This window comes from Anolis sagrei, chromosome 6, assembly GCF_037176765.1.
Source record: "Anolis sagrei isolate rAnoSag1 chromosome 6, rAnoSag1.mat, whole genome shotgun sequence".
Taxonomy (NCBI): Eukaryota; Metazoa; Chordata; class Lepidosauria; order Squamata; family Dactyloidae; genus Anolis; species Anolis sagrei.
Genome location: NC_090026.1, coordinates 104,892,432 through 104,915,611, shown reverse-complemented (window position 1 = coordinate 104,915,611; position 23,180 = coordinate 104,892,432). Strand labels below are relative to the sequence as shown.

General features: G+C 40.8%; 1 protein-coding gene across 3 annotated transcripts in view; it reads left to right on the top strand.

The window, feature by feature from the left end:
- Positions 1–15,711, top strand: part of FAM171A1 (family with sequence similarity 171 member A1) — a 94,495-nt gene extending 78,784 nt beyond the window's left edge. For all 3 annotated transcript variants that reach the window (XM_060782329.2, XM_060782328.2, XM_060782330.2), the window contains 3 exons: positions 8,719–8,835; positions 9,561–9,675; positions 12,867–15,711. In XM_060782329.2, the coding sequence (XP_060638312.2) occupies positions 8,719–8,835; positions 9,561–9,675; positions 12,867–14,565 (1,931 nt within the window). In that variant the 3' untranslated portion in view covers positions 14,566–15,711. The remainder of the gene's footprint in view (positions 1–8,718; positions 8,836–9,560; positions 9,676–12,866) is intronic.
- Positions 15,712–23,180: the final 7,469 nt, after the last annotated feature.

Below are 23,180 nucleotides of genomic sequence, written 5' to 3'. Positions count from 1 at the left end.
TTCATCCCAAGTGGTATTTGTAGCCCTTACATGCTTGAAGTTGAATGAGGTGCCATGTTTCTGTAGGAGGTTCCTCATCATCAGATTTGTTGGGTTTTTTACCCCATGAGAGATCTTTGCTTTGCCTCATTGCATAACATCAGAGCGCCTTTTGTTAAGACAGGTAAAGGTAAAGATTTTCCTCGACATTAAGTCCAGTCATATCTGACTCTGGAGGTTGGTGCTCATCTCTATTTCTAAGCTGAAGAGCCGGAGTTATCCATAGACACCTCTAAGGTCATATGGTCGGCATGACTGCATGAAGCACCGTTACCTTTCTGCCAGAGCGGTACCTATTAATCTACTCACATTTGCATGTTTTCAAACTGCTAGGTTGGCAGAAGCTGGGGCTAACAGCGGGAGCTCACACCGCTCCCCAGATTTGAACCTGTGACCATTCGGCCAGCAAGTTCAGCAGCTCAGTGCTTTAACCTACTGCATGATTGGGGGCTCCTTGCTAAGATAATCTATGTCCAAATTTTTCAGAGTCGTTTCTATCAGTTTCTTTCATCAGCCTGATAGGAACACAAACTTGTGCATTTTGCTCTTGCGTGCACTTTCATTTCCGATTTAACTTGAGGTGCAGCTTCTTGTTTTCGGTTTGCAACCTCCTTTCCCCAAACACTTAATATACATCCTGAATGTTACCTTGTTGTTGCCTTAGTGTGCCGCATGCCGTGCAAAGAGGGCATTATGATCCCCTCAGACTAAATCCCAACCAACTGCATGTTAATTCAAAGTGATTGTGATGTGTAAGGCGGAAGAGTGGCTCGGGGGATTATTTTTAGCTTTACAGAGCCAAGGTGCTGCTCATCTGCTTAGTACAGATGAAGGCATTTTATGCACCGCAGCAGAATTTGGTTACTTCAGTGTTAAATGGATGTAGGTTAGCAATGTCAGGCATTTCTCCTCCCTGTTCTCATCCCCATCCCAGATTCTTACCAGAATGAGCTATAAGCTTTGAAATACTATAAGGAGGAAAGCATGGAGAGGGAGCACAAATACTTGAGGCACACTGGATTTATTGAATAGAACTAAAATAAATTACGTTTTTGGATTATAAATCCCAGAATCCCCCAAGTAATATCTCAGTTTTGAAAATGTAACCTTTCTGAGTTCAGGATGTAAAGCAGAGATGGCAAACATGTGGCATCCTTGATATGGGTTAAACCATAGTCACCTCTAAGGTTATGTGAGCTGCTGAATTTGCTGACCGGAAGGTTGGTTGTTCGAATCCTGGGATGGGGTGAGCTCCTGCTACTAGCCCCAGCTCCTGTCAACCTAGCAGTTCAAAAACATGCAAATGTGAGTAGATCAATAGGTTCTGCTTTGACGGGAAGGTAAACAGCACTCCATGCAGTCATGCCACCCACATGACCTAGGAGGTGTCTGCGGACAACTCAGGCTCTTTGATTTGAAATGAAGATGAACACCACCCCCAAGAGCTAGAGATGAAGGGGAAGCCTTTACCGTTATATTTGTATCTGTGTTTCATTGTTTCAAGGCATTGAATGTTTGCCTTGTGTCTGTATATGTTGGAATCCACCTTGAGTCCCCACGGGGAAATAATAATAATAATAATAATAATAATAATAATAATAACAACAACTTTATTTTTATAAAATAATTTCCCACGGGGAAATAATAATAATAATAATAATAATAATAATAATAATAATAATAACAACAACAACAACAACTTTATTTTTATACCCTGCCAACCATCTCCCCTAGGGGACTCTGGGCGGCTTACAAAGGACACACCCAAGATTACAATTAAAACCAGATGTAAACACTTTAACCAATTAAACATCAAAATAGGGCAAAATACGAATTAAGATTAATATTATTATTAGAAACACAACAAGATTAGTACACAGCAAACAAGATCACTCTGCTGGCTGTTGTATTGGATCACACGTCGGACACTTCCCAAGTGTCTAGTACTGTGTGATGTATCGGCGAATAATGCATGCAGATCCCAGTAAGATGACCTTCTGCAGCTGGCAGATGGTAATATTGTCAGCTCTGATTGTGTTTAATTGCAGGCCAAGGTCTTTAGGCACTGTATCCAGTGTGCCAGTCACCACTGGGACCATCTTTCCTGGCTTGTGCCAGAGTCGATCTTTAAATTCATGTATTGTGTCAGCTTTTCCAGTTGTTTCTCTTATTGTTGTTGTTATTACTGTTAGAATACAACACCTATAAACCCTAGTTAGCAGGGTTAATGGGATGGGATGTTGGGAATTGTAACCCAGTCAAATCTGCAGGACCACAGATTTGCTGCCTGTGATTATCAGTGGATAGACCAATAGTTAAGTATGTAATTGGTTTGTAGGATTCCAAACTTGGAGAAAGCAGGTGCAGAATGCAATACCAACTGTGGCTTCTTGGCACATGAAACTGCTCCCTGTCCTTTTTTGTGCATGTTACTTCCATTTCAGTGAATACCTGTTGATCAAAGTGAAAAGTGAGATAACTGTACATATACTACGAACACAACTGGAGTGACTATACACATTGCCAGGAGCAAGTTACCACACACTCATGCACACTTTGCACGTTTTGTTGTTTTCTGTTACGAAGGAAAATGGTATGTTTTATGCCAACTGTGAAACAGTCAATAGCTGTGAGGTCTCAAGAGTTATTTTTATTTAAAAAAATAAATTAAAGGGGAGTTTGGGAACCCAAAACAACACAAAATACCCATGTGCATAATTTGTCCTCCCTCCTACTTCAGGTGCAATTAGAATTGCTAGTACTGAGTTAGAGATGGGTTCTTTTGTTCGGTATTCGACAGGTAATTTGCACGTACAATGGAAAAGTAGACTGGAAATGACAGCAGGAACAAAGAAGGAAAAAAGCAAAGTTCAACTTGGATTTTAGTAATAAATCAAGCAATTATCCTTTGGGAAAGATTCCCCTCCTTCTGGCAAAAATCATATAGAATGCGTGTCAGAACAAGTGTGTTTCCTTCTCGTGTCAGCATCCAAAAAAGTCCCAGAATCGTTCACCGTTGCCAAATTGTGACATTGCTGCTATAAAAGAGTAGCAAGCTAAAGGTAAAATGGTCCAACTGAAAGCCAAGCCAAAAAAACCCCCAAACAAACCCAGAAATAACTAAGGATGGGAAAAGAGTAAAGCAGGTATGACATCAGACATATATTCTGATTTCTTGTGTTGCCTAGTAATGTCAAAACAATTGCTGGAGCGCTGTGTATTCAGCTTGTGATGAATTTGAAAAGCTTGTACTGTAATAACTGCCTAGAAGTGTTTTATGTTCTCATCTGATCACTTTCTATTGTATATTGAGAAACACTTTTCTCATGCTGATTGACAGTTCTAATATGATCCAAAAGATATTCTGTCCAGGCACCAAACTACTGTATATGGGTGAAACTCAGTCCAATGAATTACCTTCATGATTTCATTTCATGAAAAACCATAAAAAGGTAAAGGTTTTCCCGTGACATTAAATCTAGTTGTGTTTGACTCTGGAGAGTGATGCTCATCTCCATTTCTAAGCTGAAGAGCCAGCGTTGTCCGTAGACGCTTTCAAGGCCATGTGGCTGGCATGACCATGTGGAAAATCAATTACAAACTATTATTTAAACTTTAAGTATTAATCAGCTGAAAGGAAACGTGATAAAGTTGTCTGAATGTTCAACTTGGGTACTGGGAAACCACCAAACTCCACTCAATCACGGAAACCTACTGAGTGGCCTCAGAAATAGACAATGGCAACCATTCCCTGAACAAATCTTGCTTTAAAAAACCTTGGATAGGGTTGCGCTGAAGTTACCATAAGTAAGAAACAACTTGGAAGCACATTGCAGTTAATTTAAAACTTTGCTAAAGCTTTGATTGAACTCCGTTTTCATTGATAAAGGTAGACTTTTGAAGTGCAGAGAACAAAATATTATCAGGCATCCTAGGAACTGCATTTATAACTAGGGACTAGGCAGTCTCAAATGCTAGCTGAAACATTCAAGTTTTCAAATCCCTGCAAAAGGAGGACAGTGTGGGGTCTTGCCTAATATCCCTAGGAAGAGCATTCCAGAGTCGGGGGCCACCACCGAGAAGGCCCTCACCCTCGTCCCCACCAACCGTGCTTGTGACGCTGCAAGAGGAGGGCCTCCCCGGCAGATCTTAGAGCCCGTACCAGTTCATAGGGGGAGATACAGTCCCGAAGATAGGCAGGATCCGAAAGATTTATATAATAATTTATACCCATATTATTGCCAATTTCAGGGCATGCTGTGAAAGTTGAACAATGAAGGAATCATCGCCAGGTCCCCAAGTTAGTAATATAATAAAATATGAGTTTGTTAATTTTCCTATTTATGGAGACTGTTGGGGCACCCTGTGTTATACCTGATGTATGAAGAAGGAGACGATTCGAGCTGGCAAGCAGTTTCCTCTCAGCTCCATAATCAGTCACCCCAATTAAACTTGTAGACTTCCAGCAGGGAGCCTCTTTCTACCAAAATCTAGGATGGAATTTTCTATTGTTCCTTTTTTTATTTTAAAACATGCCAGAAAAAAATGGGAGCCAAGTTGAGAAAGAGAAATGGAAAGGAAATGAGGAACTTTTACTTAATTTATTTATTTGCTTGCCTGAAAACACTATAAATCTCTCCCTGACAGCTTTGTTTGAAGCAACATGCTGCTCTGCCATAAAGCTTGGCTCCAATGTGCAATAGAAGGTTTTACTTTTTATAGAATTTTCTATTGAACAACTATAGCATGCATATATATATATATATATATATATATATATATATATATATATATATATATATAGACCAAGATCAATGATCATTTGGCTGCAGAAAAACCCAAATGAGATGAGATCATTCTTTCTGATTCTGCTCCAAACACACATTATCAATATTAGGATGCATTTTGTAAAGTGATGTAATTGTGAAAGGGGACTGGATTAGTGGATAGCATTCTTTCTCCTAAGTAAGAAATACTGTACTTACTGCAGAGAGGAGCAGTGATGGGCTAGGTTTATATTTAATGAAGCAGATAAAATGCTATGGAAATGCAGTAGGAGGACAAAAGGAGATGAATTAGACCATATTGTTAACCACAGTTTAAAGGTGGCTTGTTTCTATAAACCATAATTAACCCTATTTGCAGTTTATCTGGATTCAGACATAATGACAAATTGGCTAGCAGAAAACGGGAACTGATCACCTCCTTGTGGCCAACAATGTAAGGTTAATAACAACAACAACAACAACTTCTTATATCCTGCCACCATCTCCCGGAAGGGACTTGGAGCGGCTTACAGACAGCACAAAGTGCCTAAAAACAAACATAAAAGTGAACACAATTTAAAATACAATGAAATAAAACACATGCACATATAAAAACATCAATTCAGACTCAATCAAGCTGTGATCCTCTGTCTTAAAGTCTCTTAATTTAGATTAAATAAAAGTATTGTCCCAATGAACAACCACATGGCTGAGAATAACCACGTCTCATTGCACAGATGAGTCTGCACAGTTTTAAAGACAGCTCCATATACAAGAAGTACTGTATTGACAGTGAGAGGGATTGGTCGTATCTCATACCTTACTATGTGGCTTACTACCTAAAAGGATATGGAACTGATAAGGATAACCAATGATAATACTTGTGGCAGCATCAAGTGGAATTATGTGATTTGTAGGGGGTTTTTTAATACACTTTGGATGCATCTACACTATAGAATTAAAGCAGTTTGATATTAGTTTAACTGCTATGGTTTGATGCTATGAAATCCTGAGAGTAATAGATTGGTGAGGCTCCAACACTCTTTGGCAGGGAAGGATAAATATCTTGTAAAGCTACAACTCCAGGATTCCATAGCATTGAGCAATGGCAGTTAAAGTAGCAGCAAACCGCATTAATATAATAATGTGAATGAGCCCTAAAACTCTCTGGAGAAGAATTTGAAATATTTCACTCCCTGAATAAGAATTTGAAATATTTCACTCTCTGGATAAGAATTTGAAATATTTCGCTCTCTGGATAAGAATTTGAAATATTTCACTCTCTGGATAAGAATTTGAAATATTTCACTCTCTGGATAAGAATTTGAAATATTTCGCTCTAGTTTAACTGCTAAGTCCATGGGATATTGTTGTGGCAAGTGGAGTCATTGTGCCATAATTTTTTAGTGTGAAAGGATCCCAAGAGAGCTTTGTTAGAGAACAACAGCAGATGGGTGAAGTATACAAGGTTCATCCATTTAAGAAAATGACACAATCCTGTGCAGTAAATGTTTTGTTGGCTTCCCTCACCAGTTACAACATGTCATTTTGTTTGTTAAGTAGAGAATCCTGAGTTATATCATTTGTCCAGTTGCGGCCTTGGTTGAGTTTTGCCAGAAAGGTTGCACCATAGCTTTGATGGTTGCCTTATCGAGGGAGAAAAATACAATGTTATTAAAGTCATTTTGTTTACATCAGTGAAATGGGACATGAGTCAGGGCAGCTAAGTATACGTTGCAAGAAATCCGTTACAAGAATTCCCACCATCAACTCACAGTCTTCACTGCTTTAAAGTTACGTATACCTCCCCCGGTGGCGCAGTGGATTCAACCACTGAGCTTGTTGACCAAAAGGTCGCAGGTTCGAATCCGGGGAGCGGCATGTCAGCCCCAGCTTCTGCCAACCTAGCAGTTCAAAAACATGCAAATGTGAGTAGATCAATAGATACTGCTCCGGCGGGAAGGTAATGGCACTCCATGCAGTCATGCTGACCACATGACCTTGGAGGTGTCTATGAACAGCGTCGGCTCTTGGGCTTAGAAATTGAGATGAACACCAACCCCCAGAGTTGGACACAGCTGGACTTAATGTCAGGGGACAACCTTTACCTCTACCTTTACTATACCTTCCAGTTATCCAGGAAATGTTGCCAGCTTCCAGTAAGAGGAGAGTTCACTTTGTTTTTTTCCAAATATATCCTGTTTCAGTTGATGGAAATGTTAATTTACATGAGAAAACAATGGCAACACAGTGTGTCATTCTAATAATGAACAGGCCTTTATTATTGTTACTGTCATTATTATGTTTATTGATATCCCACTTTTTCTCTCCACAAAGGAGACTCAAAGCAGCTTACATCAAAAGCATTTCAATACAATTTAAGATCCAAAATATACAAACATTAAAATAGATTTAAACATCAATTGTATTAATTAAAAATGAGCAGTTAAAATCCTCAAAACTAATTAAAAACATATTCAAAGCTTGTTAGTTGTGGCACAGCCCTATTTTTCATAGGAATTCATAATTTCTCAGGGTCTTGAGGATGGGTTGACCCACCAACTGAAACAGTATGATATGCAAAATGGATAAATTCTGGAGAACTTGATTTTTTTTCCTGATCTCAAAAGTGTCTTTTCCTTTTGCTGTAATTGTTTACTATGGTGCTCTCTGGTGGTGGCAAAGCAAAACTGCTGCCATTGATTCAAAAAATTGAAACCACAAGTTTTTTTTTTACTGTGTTGTTTAAAAAGGTTGGTTTATATCATAATTATTGTATAGATATAGAGAAATTAAAACAGTGTCTCTGTCCTCCTTTAAATAAAATACTTAGTATGTGTTGTATCCACACTCAGACAGTGCAACTGTGTTGGTAAAAGTGAACTTTATGTTAGCATATCCTAACAGTGCGCCATGTAGTCATGCCAGCCACATGACCTTGGAGGTGTCTACGGACAACGCCGGCTCTTCGGCTTAGAAATTGAAATAAGCACCACACCCTGTAGTTGGACACCACTAGACTTAATGCCAGGGGAGACCTTTACCTATCCTATCATCTGATGTTTATTTTCTTGTGGCTGATAATCTTTTTTCATACAGAATATATTTACTTACTAATTAAAGTTGTAATTATGCTTTGGATTTTTTCACAGATTTCTTGCTACATTCATATGCAGAACAAACATTCATTCTTATATATTTTGCATAGCTTATAATTTTCAAAGAACACTGAGAAGAGTGTGGTGTTTTGAAGGAAAGTGGCTTCGCTTTTCTGTACTCATGCACTCTCTCTTGTTACCTCTGTGCTCCCTCCACTCCTCTTTATGAGTCTGCTTCCCTTCTCTCTATTGGCACCAGCTGATCGCTGAGTACATTCTGATTTTAATTTTTGTAATATGTATATCACAATAGGGGAGCCCCCTGATGACACATCAGTTAAACCACTGAGCTGCCGAACATGCTGACTGAAAGGTTGGCGATCAGTTCGAAAACACGCAAATGTTAGTAGATCAATCGGTATAGCTTCTGCAGGAAGGTAACAGCACTCCATTCAGTCATGCTGGCCACATGACCTTGGAGGTGTCTACGGACAACAGTAGTTCTTTGGCTTAGAAATGGAGATGAGCACCACCCTGCAGAGTGAGACACTACAAGACCTAATGTCAGAGGAAACCTTTACCTTATGTCACAATATATATGTATATACTATATATGAGGCCCCTAGAACCACGAAAAATTTTTAATAACTCATTGTCCTATGTTGGGAAAAAGGGATCTATAGATTTCTAGCAGGACTTTGTTGATCAATTCCATAAAGAATCAAGTTCATAAAAGTTAAACCTGGAAATGTGGACAGTCAACTATACTATTGCTCTTACACTAGTAAGTATATCTTAAACCCTTGCCTTTACAGGGACATGGCTGAAAAGCAGTTTAGGCATCATAGAACGAGATGGAGGTGAGATGACGTGGACATACATTGCACCACAGCTGGGATACTGGGTTGCAGCTATGTCACCCACACATCCAGGTAAAAGAATATGATCTTACTTGCTCTAAAAAGAAAAAGAAATGCAAAACTGTGTTGAGTGCAATTAAGTGGTGTGCAAATGGAAAGCCATGTGTACACCCCTGAAAATATCTAGGGAGTCATATAAACATTGTGGAATTATATTACCCACCACTGATAAGCACTTGTCCATGCAGGTAGCATAATAAGGTAGGCATGTTCAAATGTATTTTTACTTGGGAAAATCAGAAGAGTAAATAAAGAGCAACACTTTAAAAAAAAACAGGGTAATTCAGGGCCAGCTAACAGCCAACAAAGGATTCCCAGGCAGCAGCCAGCCAGGATTTGAAGCTGTAAGGTCATTCTATGTTCATCAAGGTGGCCAATTGCACCATTCATACTTGCCCCAAGCAGACAAGATTTATTTCTCCCACCCTAGATGTTCCACAGATATATAACCTCACTTGCCTAGTTTCCAATAGACCTCACAACCTCTGAGGATGCCTGCTATAGATCTGGGCAAAACATCAGGAGAGAATGCCTCTGGAACTTGGCCATATAGCCTGGAAAACTCACAGCAACCCTGGGAAAAAAATAATTTGTACAAAGTTGTTAAGACATGGGAAATATAAGGACACAAGAGAGGTAAAGGCCCATAGATTGTACTTTCTCCACCCTTGCATTTGAAAACAATTGGAAGACTCTGAATGGTTTTTCTTTAACTTTGTGAACATCTTCTCTTTCAGGTCCCATTGTAAGCCAGGATATATCCACTTACCACACCGTGTTCCTTTTGGCAATTCTAGGAGGAATGACTCTTATCCTTCTTGTTTTGCTATGCCTCCTTTTGTACTACTGCAGGTAGAGTGCTTTGATGTTTAATGTTGTGATCCTGATTTATTTCGTGTCAAAAGCATTGCACAAACAATTATAAAACTGATAAAATAGAGCACAAGTGGCTAAATAATTAATCATCATCATCATCATCATCATCTTTATTTATACCCCACCACCATCTCCCCAAAGGGGACTCGAGGCGGTTAACGTGAGGCCAAGCCCAAAAATAATACAGCAAAGTTAAACACAAAATAACAAAAATTACATCACAACAAAATACAGGAAGTAACAAAATAAAATAAACAGTGCAAAACAACCTAATAAAAATAAAACACAAAGGGTGGGTCAAATGTGCAAGATAAAATGTTAAAATGTTGAAACGTTGACCAAAAACGGGCAACATTGTCTGTACTTTCAACAATTCTTCCTCTGTGCATGAAGCAGAGCATTGTGGGCAAGCATACAGATGTCGAGTTGTTTATTCTACTCTACAGTCACACAAGGTGGAGGATTCTTCCAGGTGATCCTAATGAGAGGGGGCTAAAAATTAAATTCAGAAAGAAAATGGCCTTATTCTTCCTTCCTTCTGAATGTTTGGCATAGTTCTGATTATTGAAATCTAACAGATGCAGAAGGTACCACTACAGTCAAGAAGTAGGACATCTATATCTATATGAAAAGCCATGTGTCAAAGAGAACCCAGTTTCTCTTTTAACATATGAAACCTTGTTAACTATTTCCCTTATTTTAGTCCAGTGCCCATCAATCACTGCCTACTAGTCTGTTGTGAATTTCCAAGAGAGGGAAGATGTTGCCAGTGGGGACACAGAGTGAAGGGGAGAGGGGGGCAGGGGACAATTCCACCTTCTCTCCTGTGCTATTCTAATAATATAATCTAATGTAATATAAAATAAAATATTGTATATACATTTAATATTTATAATATTATAATGTAATGCAATATAATGCTAATAATATGATATTATAATTATATATATATTACATGTATATATATTACATGTATTACTAATAATAATACAATATAATGGTATAGTACAATATAGTAATATTTAATACTGATATTGTACTATGCTAATCATATAATATATTGTGTGTGTGTATATATATGTATATATCTTGTAAGCCACTCTGAGTCCCCTTCGGGGTGAGAAGGGCAGCATATAAATGTTGTAAATAAAAAAAAAATTGTACTGGTTGAGTCCTTCCATCAGAGACCTTGAGAAGCACTATTTTGAAGTGCTCTTTGGGGCATAGAAAAATAGTACAGATACTAAGAAATCACATGCTAAATATAATTAATATTTTTTGAGTAACATTGTTAATCAGAAAATGAAAAGGTAAAGGAAGAATAGGGTATTTATTTATTTATCGTGTCAGTGTTAAGGGTATAGTTAACATGTATTTAAAAACATAAAGTTTAAAAACTGGACATTATGCTAAATGTCCTTTGATCAGAAACTGGCCACTTGGAGTGCCTCTGGTGTCTCTGTGAGAAGGTCCTCCATTGTGCATGTGGCAGGGCCCAGGTTGCATTGTAGTAGGTGATCTGTGGTTTGCTCTTCTCCACTCTCGCATGTCGTGGACTCCACTTTGTAGCCCGATTTCTTAAGGTTGGCTCTGCATCCCTTAGTGCCAGAGAGCAGCCTGTTCAGTGTCTTCCAGGTCGCCCACTCTTCTTTGTGCCCAGGAGGGAGTTTCTCCTAGGCACACAGAAGAATAAGGCAATTTCACATTAACTTTACAGATTTTTTTTTCCAAGCTACATCGTGATGAGGAGGCCCCATTGGCGCAGTGGGTTAAATCCCTGAACGGCTGAACTTGCTGACCGAAAGGTTGCAGGTTCGAAGCCAGGAAGCAGCATGAGCTACCTCTGTTAGCCCCAGCTTCTGCCAACCTAGCAGTTCAAAAACATGCAAATATGAGTAGATCAATAGGTACAATTTTTATAGGAAGGTAATGGCGCTCCATGCAGTCATGCTGGCAACATGACCTTGGAGGTGTCTACGGACAATGCCGGCTCTTCGGCTTAGAAATGGAGATGGGCACCAACCCCCAGAGTCGGACACGACTGAACTTAATGTCAGGTGTAAACTTTTGCCTTACCTTACATTGTGATGAAAAGGAAGAGTTCTAAAATAGAAGCTGTCAGTAATCACATCTGAGAATGTAAATGCTTTTATTTTGACAGGATTAATAAAAGCTCCCATTTCTCCAGTTGTGTGTGATCCAGTTATAGCAGTGGTTCCCAACCTTTGGGCCTCCAGGTGTTTTGGACTTCCGCTCCCACAGTTCCTAACAGCTTGTAAACTGGCTGGGATTTCTGGGAGTTGAAATCCAAAACATCTGGAGGCCTAAAGGTTGGGAACAGAGACCTTAGTTGGAACATGAGCTGTATGTCATGATCATGAAAAAACATGAACTATTTTTGTTTTCCAATTCTGTTCCAAATCATTTATTTGGGGCAAAATAAAGTCAGGTATCTGTCACTCATGTTGAACTATTGAGTTTAATTTAAATTTAATAGTTTTTATGTTGATGGAGACAACCTGGAGTCTTCACCTTTTGGGGTCTGCTTTGTCTGCTTTTCCTAGTGTGTTTTGATAGATCATTCTGCGGTGGAAAAATTAACTCTTCTTTATTTTTGAGACTGTATTGAACTGTTCTTCTTGTGTGTATGACAGTTTAGAGGAGGCATGGTCAAAGTTTGGCCCTCCAGGTGTTTTGGACTTCAACTCCCATAATTCCTAACAGCCTATCAGCTGTTAGGAATTATGGGAGTTGAAGTCCAAAACACCTGGTGGGGCAAACTTTGCCCATGTCTGGTTTAGAGTATCTGGAAGAAAGAATAGCTTTCAATCAAACTACAAGAAACGAGATTCCATGTGAACATTAGGAAGAACTTCGTGACTGAGAGCCTTCAGCAGTGGAACTCTCTGCCTCGGAGTGTGGTGGAGGCTCCTTCTTTGAAAGCTTTTAAATAGAGGCTGGATGGCCATCTGTCAGGGGTGCTTTGAATGCAGTATTCCTGCTTCTAGACAGGGGGTTGGACTGAATGGCCCATGAGGTCTCTTCCAACTCTATGATTCTATCGAGAGGCATCCCTCTGTTAGGAACTAGATGTATGCTATAATACATAGTTGCAGATTGCATTTTAACACTATTTTTTCTTTCTTTCTCATTTGTTCCAATTGTAGGAGAAAATGCTTGAAACCCCGTCAACACCATAAGAAGCTTCAGCTGCCTTCAGCCCTTAATGGGACCAAGAAAGATCAGTCAACATCCATGTCCCACCTCAACTTAATATTTTCACGACGAGAGTCGGAATTTCCTGGGGGTCTCTCTAGCAACAGACACGCAGAGTCCGCAGGCCACAAAGAGTTGATGGGGGCCATCCACATGGAGAAGGGCTGTTTGGGAGGAGAAGCAGATATGTGTACCCCCATGCTTAAGCATGCATACAGTACCTCACAGGAGTTTAGTTCCCGGGAAGAATTGCTTTCCCATAAGGAGAAGGACCAAAGCCGGATGTCGCTAGAGAACATGGCCTCTGGTGATACTTTGCGAAAAGACTACCTGAAATCAATGGATACTTTCCCTATAAATCCCAGGAAATCCATGGAAACGTCTGAAGGATATGGCTCCCCCGATAAAGAAGACCATAGGAGAAGTTACAATGCGATGTTGACTCGGCCTTTATTTGAAAAGCCAGAGCAAGCATCTATGAATCACATTTCTACAGGAAGTAAATACAATCTGCAAGAGCAACTGTACCCCATCCCTTCAGCGCCTGAAACAGAACTGTTAGACTGCAGACCCTCTGAATGTATGATGTCTCGCTCAGTTGACCATCTTGAACGGCCCACTTCTTTCCCTCGGCCAGGTCAGCTGGTCTGCTGCAATTCTGTGGATCAGGTCAATGACAGTGTTTACAGAAAAGTATTGCCTACCTTAGTTATTCCAGGGCATTACATGAAGCTTCCTGGGGAACATCCTTACGTTAGCCAGCCTTTGGTCGACCAGCAAATCGATATCGAGAGGCTCCAGGCTGAATTGTCGAACCCCCATTCCCAACTTTTTCCACATTCCCAGCCGCAGATGCAACCTCAGCAGCTGGCTGCTCAAGCAATATCTCAGCAGCATTTGCAAGAAGCTGGGGCAAGTGAGTGGAGCGCCCAGAACGTTGCCATGTCCGAATCAGTATCCATTCCAGCTTCGCTCAACGATGCCTCTTTGGCACAAATGAATAGCGAAGTGCAGCTTCTTACCGAAAAGGCTCTAATGGAGTTAGGAGGAGGCAAGCCTTTACCTCACCCTCGGGCATGGTTTGTTTCTCTTGATGGGCGCTCCAACGCTCACGTTAGACATTCGTACATCGATCTTCAAAGAGCCGGGAGGAACGGCAGCAATGATGCCAGTTTGGATTCGGGGGTTGACATGAATGAGCCAAAATCTGCCCGGAAAGGGAGAGTAGACCATTTGTCTCTGCAACCGGCTCATCCACAAGCGCAGGTGCATCCTCCGAAAGAGCAGAAAGTCCCAGACAGCACGGCTTACACGCAGCTTGTGTATTTGGACGACATGGACCAAAGTGGCAGCGAATGTGGAACGGCGGTTTGTAGCCCAGAGGACAGCACTCTACGGTGTCTGCTGGATGTCGGGAGCAGAAGAACGGGAGGCCAGTTGCCCAGCTTGGAAGAAGAAACCCTAAAAAGAACTGTTGAAAGTTCACCTGAGCCTTTAACAAGCCCAGAACACAGAATGACCATCCATGATGAAGGTGAAGATGAAGAGGACGACGATGACGACGACGATGAGGATGACCAAGGAGAAGATAAAAAGAGTCCCTGGCAAAAGCGAGAGGAAAGGCCCCTCATGACTTTCAACTTAAAGTGAACTATGATTGATCTTATCTTCTTTTTTTTTCTCCCTTCTCCCAGTGGAATATAAAATTGCCAAATATTTTTTTCGGTGGATGTTCTCAGTTTGTCAGTAGATGAGGGCAGAGAAAAAGAGCAGACGAAAACTGAACCACAGGGAGAACAATACACTTTACGAATTACTGAGTAGCCAGTTAATCTGAAAATCTATATGAAGAGAGTGCAAGAGAAGAGTGTGACTATAATTCCATTTACTTGACATCAGCCATCCAAGACATTTGGACGTATCGGCATGCGGTATGGCAGATTTTGACCTCAGACGTCCCTGGAAAAGGGACCTTTGTGAAGCATTGTTAGATTTTCTTAATTGTATCATGATGATGATGATGCTACTGAAGAGGTATCTTGACTTAGAGTTTTGACACTTGATGTCTACAGATATGCATTATCTCAAAGAAAGGCTATGCATTGCTGCTTTTTAGTAATCGCGTTTGTTTGTTTAAACTACGCTCTTCTTACTTATTTACAAGGTAGTTGTAAAAACATTGTACGTCTCTTTTCTTGTCGCCTGCTCAGCAATGGGGTTTTATCTACATGAAGCCTGAGCGGTGTTTGTTGGTATTTGAAGAGCCTTTTTATGAAACCAAACTGAATTTTAAATCAGCTGCGATTCCTCCAGTTTTAGCCTCCCCCCCGAATCCAAGTGCCTTTTTTACAGGAACAGTGAACAACCCCTTCTTTTTGCTAACGCCTTGAATTTTCAGATTTTTTTTTAAAAAAATTCTGGAGCTCTGTCTTTCCTTTCAACTGCATGCCATCAAGTGTCTGTGCTGAATGAATTCCTCATTTCACGACAGTGTATTCTCTCGTTATGGTGTGTACTGTGGGTTCTGTTTAGCAAAGATAGACTAGAGGACATCATTGGAAAAAAAAAACCCAAAGTAGAAAGAAGATAGTTTTACCGACTGTATATATGGTGTATATAGGCTCGAGTGACATGGACTGTGGACCAAGCAAGTGGACTGAATGTGTTTTAGAAATGTCGGGCAAAGTTATTACGTACTATCCAAAAGTGCCAGATACACTTCTGTGCTTTCTCTTCATAAAGCTGCTTGGTTATCCAAAAATTATAATTGAGAAAATAAAACTTTATAAAAAGTGAGGATTTTTTTTAATTCCTCTTTGTAGTCACAGCATTGTTATTTCATAGACACAAGAATGCGAGCTGTACGAAGTGATATACAATTAAGGTTGTTTTGCCTGAATCCAGGAGCCCCTGGTGGCACAGCGGGTTAAACCGCTGAGCTGCTGAACTTACTGACTGAAAGGTCAGCAGTTCAAATCTGGGGAGCTCCCACTGTTAGCCCCAGCTTCTGTCAACCTAGCAATTCGAAAACATGCAAATGTGAGTAGATCAATGGGTACTGGGCCGGGCTTTAGCACAGCTGGTAAATCACTAGCAATTATAAGATCTACCAAAAGGTTGCCAGTTCAAAGCCCCAGGTCAGCATGAACACCCAACTGTCAGCCCTGCTCACTGTTTGCCTAAGCAGTTTGAAAACAGCTTGAGTTGTAAGTAGAGAAATTAGGTACTGCTAAACAAGCGGGGGAGGTTTTTTACCACACCATAAAGAAAAAGATCAGAAAATATCTGGTGACCAAAAGGAAGGAGGAAGTCCTGATGGCTCTTTGTCATAGAGGATGGAGTGAGAGCACGCCCCATGGCTTGATTCGAGCACAACCTCCAAGGTGCCAAAACAAAAAAGCTGGATGGCAACACAACATACCTCCTTTCTGTCTGTCTCTGTTTTGTCTGTCCAAAACGGCATTGAATGTTTGCCATGTATGTGTTCTGTGATCCACCCTGAGTCCCCTTGGGGAGACAGGGCGGAATATAAATAAAGTGTTGTTATTATTACCATTATTATTAATACCGCTTCAGTGGGAAGGTAACAGTGCTCCATGCAACCATGCTGACTACATGACCTAGGAGGCATCTATGGACAATGCCAGCTCTTCAGCTTAGAAATGGAGATGAGCACCACCCCGCAGAGTCGGACATGGCAAGACTTAATGTCAAGGGGAAACTGTTACCTGCCTGAATCCTAGTATAGTCAGCCCTCTACATTCACAGGGGTTAGGGGCACAGGGCCTCCATGGAAGTGAAGAACCATAACTAAAAAAAAATGCTATTCTGCTTTGGTTAGACTTCACCTCAAGTACTGCATTCAGTTCTGGGCATCACTGTTCTGGGATATTGACGAATGAAAAATGTCCAAAAAAGGGTGAATTAAATCAAACTTTATGAGAAGCGGCTGAAGGAGCTGGTTATGTTCAGCTTGGATAAAAGAAGGCTGAGAGGGGACATGATAGCCATGTTTAAATAGTTGAAAAGATGTCACATTGAGGAAAGGCAATCCTGTTTTCTGCTGCTCTGGATACTAGGAAGAGCCGGGCTTTAGCACAGCTGGTTAATCACCGGCAACAATAGATCTTACCAATCGAAAGGTTGGCAGTTCAAAGCCCAGCTTACTGTCCACCTAAGCAGTTCAAAAACAGCTGTGAGTAGAGAAATTGCACACCGCTTCAGAAGGGAGGTATTTTATGGCACCATAAAAGAAATAGCAGAAAATGCTGGTGGTCAAAGGAAGGAAGAAGTCTGTGATCAAGGCTCTTCATCATAGAGGATGGAGCAACAGCACCCTGCTGTGGCCAGGATCGAGCACAACCTCCAGGACGTTGAAGTTGGGAAAAATGCCGACATAATACCTCTATCTGATGTCTGCCCTGTCTGTTTAACAGCATCGGATGTTTGCTGTGTTTGTGTTCTGTGATCTGCCCTGAGTTCCCTTTGGGATGAGAAGGGCTGAATATAAATGCTATAAATAAATAAATTAATTAATAAAAGATTCAAGTTGCAGGAAAAAAGATTCCACCTGAACTTTAGGAAGAACTTCTTGATGGTAGTAGCTGTTCAGCAGTGGAACATGCTGCTGTGGAGCATGGTGGAGTCTCCTCTGGAGGTTTTTAAGCAGAGGCTGGATGGCCATTTGCTGGGGGTGCTTTGTGCATTTCCTGCGTGGCAAGGGGTTGGACTGGATGTCCCTTGTGAGTCTCTTCCAGGTCTACGGTTCTTTGATTCTATCCAACTCTTCATAGAACAATAGTTTTTGAACTTCGCTGGATTCACAATGTGAGTCTTCTATGCCAAGAACTAGAACGTTTCCCCAACGTGAATCTCACAGTGTTCAGCTTTACCTCGTGAGATAGGAACATCAGCAGAAACATGTTTCCAAATGCACACTTGCAAAAGAAAAAGCAAAAGCAAGGAAGGGCACTCATCTGAGGGCGGCAGGAGAGTGAGAAGAAAACAATAGGGGAAAACCTAAAAATTGTGAATGGCTCCTGACAAGTCAGCAGAGAAGAAAACGAGTTGATTCCTATGATATAGTGTTGAACTCCGGCACAGGTTTGTATGTATATATTTCCAAAGGCCTTTATGGAATCTTTTTCCTCACAGTTGGAGATGAGGAAATGAAAAATTGAGATGATTCAAAGATAAGATGCTTCAAGCCAATCCACTTCGGTGACCTATGACATTTTGTTAACAGCTATCAAGGCAACTTCAAATTATAGTAACTCTATGAATGCGAGAGCTGGACCATAAGGAAGGCTGAGTGAAGGAAGATATACACTTTTGAACTGTGGTGTTGGAGGAAAATTCTGAGAGTGTCTTAGACCGCAAGAAGATCAAACCAGGCTATACTCCAGGAAATAATGCCCAGCTGCTCACTGGAGGGAAAGATATTAGAGGCCAAGATGAAGTACTTTGGCCTCTAATATCAATAATCAAAAGACAGGAGAGCTTGCAGAAGATGATGCTGGGGAAAATGGAAGGAAAAAGGAAGAGGGGCCGACCAAGGGCAAAATGGATGAATGTTATCTTTGAAGTGATTGGCTTGACCTTGAAGGAACTGGGGGTGGTGATGATCGACAGAGAGCTCTGGCGTGGGCTAGTCCATGACAAAGAGTAGGAAGCGACTGAATAATGAATGAGAGACTTCAACAATCCTGCTCAGGTCTTGCAGATTGAGAACCGTAGCTTCCTTGGTAGAATATATCCATCTGAAATGTAGTTTTCCTGTTCTCATACTGACTTTTCCATATTTGCCAAGCGTTGTTGCCTTTTCGAGTGAGTTTTGACTTCTCAGGATACGCCTGAAGTATGACAGTCTCCATTTCTCGCTATTTTCCGCTAGTAGTATGGTATCATCAGGGTATCTTAAATTGTTGATATTCTTTCCTCCAATTTTCACACCTCCTTCATCTGAGTCTCATTCTGCTTGACATATGATATGTTCGGCATAAATGTTAAACAGATAGGGTGATAAAAATACACACTGTACTTGGATATTGTAAGAAAAAAAGATTGCTCCAGAAAAGCCGCCCCTAACTTTCCAGTCATTTTGGAAATGTCCAGGGTCTAATCGTATTTTAACACAAAAAAATGTTTGTCATCATTCTCCTAAACTTTGTAAATTTTGTCCTATCCACGTATATAACAACACTTATTGGAGCATGTGATGGATTTTTCTAAGCCCCTGGGTAACTCTCACTATTCTAGGGTGCATCTACACTATACCATTAATTCAGTTCGACTATTTTGCACAGCTGGATGGACATCTGTCAGGGGTGATTTGACTGTCCTTTTCCTGTATGGCAGGTAGTTGGACTAGATGTCCCATGTGGTCTCTTCCAACTCTATGATTCTGTGATTCTGAACTCTGTTTGCAGCAATTGAAATAAGCAGGGGACAAAGAGAATGTGACAAGAAGAAAGAAATTGGAACATTTACTGCCATGGCTCAATGCTATGGAATCAAGGGATTTGAAGTTTTACAACATCTTTAGTGTTCTCTGCCCAAGAGTACTGTTGCCTCATCAAGCTACAAATCTCATGCTTGATCCATAGCAGTTAAAGTGCTGTTAAATTGCATTAATTCTGCAATGTAGATGCACCCTCAGTCTAAGATGAAGGCAATGGCAAAGCTTATGCCACATTCATTTTAGATAGTGCCACCACATGGCAAGGTCAACTTGAAGGCACATAACATACTTCGGTTTGAAGGGGAGTCGCTGGGAAGGTGGTACATACATTAATCTTTGCTTAAAATGGCCAGTTACAGTGAAACAGCTAAAAAGTGGGACATCGGAGAATAAATCAGAACTTTTGCAGCCAAATCAACAATTTCTAAACGCCCCAATTCCTCTTTTTTCCTGTCACGTTCTTCCTTTGTCCTCTGCTTACTTCAATTGTTGCAAACAGAGTTCAGAATCATAGAATAATAAAGTTGGAAGAGACCACATGGGCCATCTAGTCCAACCCCCTGCCATGCAGGAAAAGCGCAACCAAATCGTCCCCTGACAGATGGTCATCCAGTCATGCAAAAATAGTTTACGCTCAATTCATTTGGAGGAGGGCAGAGGAATGGACAGACTCTTGCCCTTCCCAATTGGCTCAGGCAAAAGCAAACTAACAGCCTAGATTATGTTTTATTCCTCCTTAACTAACTTGCCACATTCTGTTGGTCGGCTTGGATGTGTCCCAATTTTCACAGGTGAATTGTTGTAGGATATGTAACACCTAAACACAGCTTTGCCTGGCTTCACAGCTTCTCTGGAGAGTCCCTTGACTGTTTTGCGGTTGTCTTTTTGACCTAGATGGTAGCACTAGAAGCACGGTTTGCAATTAACTGGGCCGTTACCCCATTTGAAAGTAACTCTTGGCAATAGCTCTCAGTTACCCACCAAGGACCAGGTTACTGCACAGTCAATGGTGGCACCTGTTCCATTTTGCTCTCCTGTTGTTCATTTCTGGCAGTTTTTATTATTGCAAGCAAAGGTGATTAGCAAGCAGGATGTAATTACTATATACAAACGGGGCACTTTTCACAAATAAAACCTTTTCCCTAAACAAAAGCAATTGTGCTAATTTAAAAAATCCAATCTGTGAGAGAGGAATATATAGACTCAGAGAAATGAGTACACCGCAATGAGTCGCCCTTAAAGGGCTGAGAATTGCGGTATATAAGCGCAGTAAATAAATAAATAAATAAATAAATGTGCAAGTATTTGTGATTAAATGATAACCTTGTAGGTTTTTTAAAAAAAGGTGTCTGAGAGAAAAAGAGTTGGTGATGGAGATCAGGGAAAAGGGAGACAAGGTAATTTGGTTTAATTTCCTATGGCTGGAATTCAGGAAGATATTTGCATATCTGGTAATCGAACTGAGGGCCCTTTCCTCAGTTCTATTTATCTGTTTATCTCAGATTATCTGGCGGTGTGGACTCATATAATCCAATTTAAAGCAGAAAACTGGGATCAGATCCTGATCCTAGGTCTGGAAGGGCCCTGAGTAATTCCACAATTTCAGTATTTCCTTACTTACTTAGGGGCTTTTGTGATGTTACAATACAAGGGTTGAATGATAAGTAATGCCTCCACCTTCGTTACTTGGGTTTGGATGGGAATATTTTAATAAATCAAATGCAGAAATAATCCTTAGAATGTGCTCCTTAACTACCACTATTTACTTTTCCACATAATCACCAGACAATTGGATACATTTCTGCCAATGATTAACATGTTTTCTGAAGCCATCAGAAGTCGACACTCTGTTTCCACAACCAGCGTCTCACAGTTCTCTCATCCTGGGTACCCATTTTGCACACATCTTCCGATAGCTAAGCAAAGCAATAATGTGACCCACACGTTCTTGTGAAATGCTGATTATGCTTGAAATTTCTTTCTGAGTGATATGACAATTGTCCTGAATCAATCTGTCAACCTTTTGCTTGTGAAACTCGGTGGTTGCTGTCACGTCCAACTCTTTGTTTGTCACACAAGTCAGATGTTCCCACCTCAACATCTTTAAACTTACTTGCCCAATGACACACAGTACTCACATCAACACATAAACAGCTTGCATTCTCTGATGATCTCCTTTGGGGTGACACCTGCTGTCAAGAATTCAATGACTGCACGTTGCCTAAGTCGCATTGACCAACCATCTGCGCAGGTTTCCATACTTCGCACTTTAACAACACAACCATTCAATGCTAAGCCTTCCCACCAAAATGGAACTGTAGAGGAGAGTCTACTGAACAAGCCAGTACCTGCCACATACCAGTGCTGCCATCTGTTATGAAGGAGGAGGCATTACTTTTCATTCAACTGTCATATATAGGAGCCTGTTGTTCCTAGAATCACACTGGTTCTTTAAGCTGCATCAGTGATGCAGCATCTAAAAAAAGCCAATGCGCTTCTGGCCTGCATCAATAGGAATATAGTGTCTGGATGGAGGAAAACAAAACCACCACTCTATTCTGCATTGATCAGACCTCAGTTGGAATACTGTGTCCAGTTTTGGGCACCACAATTCACGAAAGATACTGACAAGCTAGAACATGTCCAGAGGAGAGCGACCAAAATGATCAAAGTTTTGGAAGCCAAGCCCTATGAGTAATGAGCTGGGTATGTTTAGATTGGAGAAGAGAAGGCTGAGGGGACATGATAGCCATGTTTCAATATCTGAAAGGATGGCACGTTGAGAGGGTAAGGTTGCTTTTTGCTGCTTGAAAGACACTAGGACATGGCAATTGATTCAAACTGCAGGAAGTTTATACCTGGACGTTAGGAAGAACTTCCTGACATTCAAAGCTGTTTTGACATGCTGCCTTGGAGGTTGGTGGAGTCTCCTTCTCCAGAGGTTTTAAAGCAGATACTGAATGGTCATCTGTCAGGAGTGCTTTGATTGTCTGTTCCTGCATAGCACGATGTTGGACTGGGTGGTCTTTGCGCTCTCTTCTAACTCTGATTCTATAATTCAGTGATGAATGCACCACAGCTCCAATGTGCAATGTGTATCAGAGCACTGACTAGGAATACTACCAACAAGTGTGTCAAATGTGCTTTAGAAATGACCAGTGCTCGTTTAGGAGCATCAGTCTTCATTGGTAGCATTTGATGTGCATTTTTTTTGTGTGCAATGCACACCAGAACACTCTTACTGGTGCCCAGATGTGCACATTAACAATGTGCTAGCAGAGTTTCATTCCTAAAGGTAAGAAATATAAACAGTGATGTAGAATCACATGTTTGTCAAAGCTACCCAACATGAAATACATATTTTCTTGGCAGTTTGGGGAAAAAAGAAAGAAAAAGAAATACAGCTATCATCAGTTCATCAATGAAATATTGCCTACTTTGGCTGATAGAATATTATTTAATTAATTGATTGATTTGTATACCGCTTTTTTCAACCCCTGGGGGGATTCAAAGTGGTTCACAGCAACATAAATGGCAAAATTTAATGCCTTACCGAGCATAAAATACAACACATAACTAAAATAGCATATAATAATTGATTTTTTGGTCATATCAGGAGCAACTTGAGAAACTGCAAGTTGCTTCTGGTGTGAGAGAATTGGCCGTCTGCAAGGACGTTGCCCAGAGGACGCCCAGATATTTTTGATGTTTTACCATCTTTGTGGGAGGCTTCTCTCATATCCCTGCATGAGAAGCTGGAGCTGATAGCGGGAGCTCATCCACACTCTCCCCGGATTTGAACCTG